The following is a 4,902-nucleotide window of genomic DNA, read 5'->3' as shown; positions in this document are numbered from 1 at the left end:
TGCTATCTCGTTTACACACACGCTGAGATGTTAGTCCTCGAAACATGGCGGGATGCCAGCTAGCTGGTGACCAGCACATTTGGCAACAAGGCGTCTGTATGTTTTAGTTTTTGTCGTTTTGATCGAAGTAAAATGGAACGTTTTCTTTTAACGAAATTCGAGAAATAGCGAAAAACTTTTATTATAATAATGCGTTCCGTAGTGAAATTTTGGGACAGCAACAAGTTTTTAACGAAAATTGGTGATGGATTATCGTCACATTGGTAATTTATCAAACGTCATGGACCAGAGTTGATCTGCGATAACGCACACATATATGAAATTTGACACCGGTAAATCCCCCCTGGTCAAACCGTTGCACCATCACGGAGAAAAAAAATTGGTAAAAACAACTAAATTTCATGTTAACTCAAACAGATTCTTAGTTTTAAACAGCGACAAACAAACTTTTGGGTAACATCACCATAGCGGTTGTTTGAAATGAATAAATTATTCGTTTTATCATAAACTAGCAAGTGCAGATTGTTTCAACAAAATACATGGTTGATCCAAACAAAAAAAAGTTTATATTTTTGACCACAGTTAACTACAAATGAAAACTATGGTAGTTTTAACCAAACCGTTTTTTTTTTGAGAAAACAAAATTTGGTTGGAAATAATCAATTTTGTTGTTTATAATTGACATTTTTTTGTTAATAATAACCAAAATTTTTGATTATTTTGAACAAAGTTTTGCTTATTTTTATTTCTCAATATTTTTCATATTAAAAATTTTCATCGTGCAATTTTCAAAATATTTATTCATATCCTAATCATTACATCTTCCATATCTATATTGACATTGTAATAATTGCACATACGTGAATATTCCGTAATGTTTGATCTGTTGTGCAAAACGTTTATGTTTGCTACATTAGATTTATGCTTCTCTATATTACATAATACTGTTTTCGTTGACTGTAATACAATTTTAGTAAGTTTTTGTAGGAACAATGATTTTACAAACTCTTACCCACGAACTTCTGAACAACTTCCGTTGATACTTTGAACGACTGTAGCAATTGTATAATTTCATTGTCAGCCCAGTGAACGAATCGCAAATCGGCATCCAAATATTCTATGTCAAGATTCTGATTGTTACTGATATCATCATGTTTTGGAACATCCGATGGAAACGATTCTGACATTGTGCAAGACTGCGTAACTGCAGAACAGTAGATGATTTGAGAAAAAGAAACAAGCTCGCAGAGAAAAAACTTACCCCACTGATGATGTCGATATCTGGTTTTATCCTCGTAGTTAAACGGCACGCACTAGAGTTACCAATAACACCAGCAAAGTTACGTCGTATTGAGCCCGGGCAGGATTTGTTTACACTCACCACAAGTCGCTGTGAAAAGACAGGAAAAACCGAAAAACACGTTGAGTTATGACAGATAGAGATGGACAATACTAAGATCGTAAATTTTGGTATCGATTTTTTTTTCAAGATATCGAGTATTTTAGTATCGGTAACTTACAAAGCCAAATGAAAACAAACAACAATGACGGTTTGTTTTAATCTGAACAAAGATATTATTTACAACAGATTGAAAAATACCGTTTTATTGTTGTATCAAAAAAATTTCAATTCAAAATGAACAAATTCTTAGGTAATAACAATAAACATTCTATATCGATTCAACAAAAGTGGTGCACTTAATTTGAAACGGCTGATTAGATTAGTTTCAAACTAGAATAATAATTTGTAATCATACAATCCTAATTTGAAGCAACAATATTTTTCCGTTCATACATCAACCAAAAATATGTTGAAAACAAACCAGTTAGTTTTTCCTCCGTGATGTTCTACTCATCATGGTCAATACATTGGCAAAAAATCACAGCTGGCAACTTTGCTGCAATCTGACAATTTGTGTCTCGTTGTACGCGATAGTTTTGTATTCGTTATTTCTGTTTTTTTTTAGTTAAAATGCCTAATAAAGCATCCGTGTGTTGATTTTTGGTCTAATAATTAAATTTTATGTGATGTACGCAATAACCGTTTTATATTTTGACGAAACATGAATGAGGTAAAGTTCTGTCTCGGTCTGGTAATGTTAATACTATCTGTAAAACCAATTATATCCATATTTATTTTCAGTTGACCCTCTTGAATTTAGAGATATCCTGTCTCACAAAAACACTAACGGCACAAAGCAAAAAATGTACAACCATAAAGATAAAAACGGTCGATTTACTCAACAAACTTTTGGATACTGTAAGCGTGTTTTTAACAAACCACTCCATCGAACCAAACATTGACAAACGTGATGCTGACGATGACCTTCTATTAGATCAGTATTTTCTTCTACCAAAAGCCGCCGTTTGTAAGCGCTGTAGTCACATGTTGAAATTTGACAAATCACATTTGCTTAAACATTCGAATAAGCATTCAGTTCACAAAAAATCTGGACAAATCAATCACTTCGAAGGAGGAAAAAATGGGCTTATCACGGAATTAAAAACTGATAAAATAAAAAAAATAGGAGATGAACAACTGATTAACGTTTCCGTTTCCAAAAAAAGGAAAAGCAAAAAGAAGAAAGTGTTGGAGTCTAATAATAATCCACAAACTAAGGCAGATATTTTTTTAAAATCTTTAACAGGAACAATAAGCGTGAGCTCAAAAGCAGAGCTAACAACAAACACAAGAAAACAATCCACTGAAATAACTTCTTTAGAGGAAGCAGTTAGCGGTTTACAATTAGATGCCAAGCAAGAGCCCGAAAAGAATTATAATAAAAACAAATCTCTCGAGGAAGCAACTACTGCCAAATCAACTGTTACTATTGGCATTTCTCAAATAGTGCCTTCTTCGGCCATTTCAAACAAAAGAACAGAAACAAAAGAGTTGAATCAAAATATCGTTCAAACCAAATCTGCTGCGTCGTCTGCGGCCAATGATGCTAAAAATGTATTACCAAAGAGGAAACCTCGCAAGCGTGGCCATATAGAAAACGCATCTTGTACTGATGAAGGTTGTTTTCCCATATGTACCACAGATTTAACAAAAAAAATGCAAAAGTTTTTACAAAAAAAGCCAGTTGATCATTTGATTGGTAAAAAAAGACATTGTTTGCAGGTTGCAGAGTTATCAGCTCATACAAAAATTGCACAAAGCTTAGAAAAGCAGTTCAAGGCGATCTTTCCCGATGTAAAGGCTTATCCTTTTGGCTCTAGAATAACTAATCTTGCTACTGAAACGAGCGATCTGGATATTTTTCTAGACCTGGAAGGATGCTATGATGGAATCAATTGTTCAAAGTTGAGACAGGAACGATACGTAAGAATAGTTGAACAAATTCTGCGTAAATCTGGTGAGTGGATCCATTTTGAAGCTATTGTCAGTGCAAGAACGCCAATTCTACGAACATGGAATATTTCCGAGAAAATCGACTGTGATATTTCCTTTGCGAATGGGTTGTCACATCGTAATTCGATGCTGATTCAATATATGTTCGAATTGCAGCCAATTTGTGAGTATTGCAACTGTATATTAATGTCATGTATTTTGATCTATACTACATTCTTCAGGTTATGATATGGCAATCTATATAAAGGAATGGGCTAAATATGTCAACATTAACGGACTCAATAGTTACACTCTGATCATGTTAATATTATTTTTCTTTCAACAATTCAAACTCTTGCCCTCCGTATACGAACTGCAAAAAGATTCCAAAAACCCAACATACATTCAGAGTAAGAAGAAAATCATAATTTCATGAAAATGGAAATAGCTTAATTTTTTTTACAGCGTGGCGAGCGGATTTTCAGAGAAAAACTTTAGATGATCTCGGTATTCATGTTGTGCCGGAATCATCTTTGGATACCTATTTGACAGGTTTTTTCTCGTTTTACGGAGCACAATTTCCTATTGAAACACATGTGGTTTGTCCATATCTTGGCTTCGCTGTGCGTAAAATAGATTTCGAACCAGACAATCTCCAAGTACCAATGCAAATGAGAGCGCTAGTTGAGTACTATGACGAACTTCACGATGAATTGTCCAGCTATAATTTAGCTCACAAGAAACCGATTGTTGTTCAAGATCCGTTTGATTTGATTCACAACGTAGCAAAAAGTCTTGATAAGTCAGATGCCAGCAAATTTCGCCATTTCTGTTTGCAGACAGCGATTCAAATTGATGAGAATTTCTCTAATATAAATAAAAACAAAGAAGCATTAAAAACTAATTAAGTGAACAATCATTTGTTCAATACTTAGTATCGATTCTTGTTTAATGTCCATTTCAATGTGAAATATATCAAATGAAGAATCGGATCGGTAATTTTTTGACCAACAAAATCTCTGTCCAGTCACCAACTCAACCACATGGTCTTGTCGAATGTGTGTATAGGAGTCGAACGTCTTCGACAGTGGTTTTCTGCAGCATTCTCATGCAAAAGCCTGCTGAACAAAACTAATCTCGAAGAAGTTCGATTCGCTATTCAGAATCAGTAAAGAAGACAACATTTTTGTAATAAACCCGATGCGATTGAATTGAATTGAAGCTTTTCTTATATGTTAGCCGATTTCTCATCAATCATATATTTTTACCTTGAGCGAAAATTTATTATTTTCCTCAATCATATGTCAAAAGCGTCGTCGTTAAAGTTCATTTGTTGCGAAAGTCGTAGTTGGGTCCTAAAGCTATAACCACAGACCAGCAGACGTGCCTCTTCGAACAAAAATCCTGAAAAATCTTCGTCCTTTTTCGAAACGTTACACTTATGCGCCACCATGTGAGCTTATTGCCTACTAACTTGTTTTGGTAAAACGGTTTTTGTCGTTGCTAATGGGTGTGCACGCATGCTTAAATCAACACAAGTAGCATTACTGATGTTTTTTGTTTTTAAT

The 4,902-nt window shown here is 34.2% G+C and overlaps 1 protein-coding gene and 1 long non-coding RNA gene across 2 annotated transcripts; one reads left to right on the top strand and one right to left on the bottom strand.

Moving 5' to 3' along the window:
* Nucleotides 1–820: 820 nt before the first annotated feature.
* On the bottom strand, nucleotides 821–1,406 carry LOC129732044 (uncharacterized). The gene is made up of 3 exons (XR_008729150.1): nucleotides 1,262–1,406; nucleotides 1,013–1,204; nucleotides 821–957 (listed from the first exon to the last, which is right to left on the bottom strand). It is a non-coding gene; the product is annotated as an uncharacterized LOC129732044 (long non-coding RNA).
* Nucleotides 1,407–1,899: 493 nt separating this feature from the next.
* Nucleotides 1,900–4,326, top strand: LOC129732043 (terminal uridylyltransferase Tailor-like). The gene is made up of 4 exons (XM_055692510.1): nucleotides 1,900–2,072; nucleotides 2,144–3,518; nucleotides 3,577–3,744; nucleotides 3,800–4,326. Exons 1-4 carry the CDS (start codon nucleotides 2,064–2,066, stop codon nucleotides 4,240–4,242), a joined length of 1,995 nt encoding a protein of 664 aa, XP_055548485.1. The 5' UTR covers nucleotides 1,900–2,063; the 3' UTR covers nucleotides 4,243–4,326.
* Nucleotides 4,327–4,902: the final 576 nt, after the last annotated feature.

The sequence above is a fragment of the Wyeomyia smithii genome, chromosome 3, assembly GCF_029784165.1.
Source record: "Wyeomyia smithii strain HCP4-BCI-WySm-NY-G18 chromosome 3, ASM2978416v1, whole genome shotgun sequence".
Classification (NCBI taxonomy): Eukaryota; Metazoa; Arthropoda; class Insecta; order Diptera; family Culicidae; genus Wyeomyia; species Wyeomyia smithii.
This window is presented reverse-complemented; position numbering and strand designations above follow the sequence as displayed.

Coding starts and splice junctions, on each gene's coding strand:
- LOC129732043 (XM_055692510.1), top strand. Junction 3,519..3,576: donor GTTCGAATTGCAGCCAATTT/GTGAGTATTGCA, acceptor TACATTCTTCAG/GTTATGATATGGCAATCTAT. Junction 3,745..3,799: donor AAACCCAACATACATTCAGA/GTAAGAAGAAAA, acceptor TTTTTTTTACAG/CGTGGCGAGCGGATTTTCAG.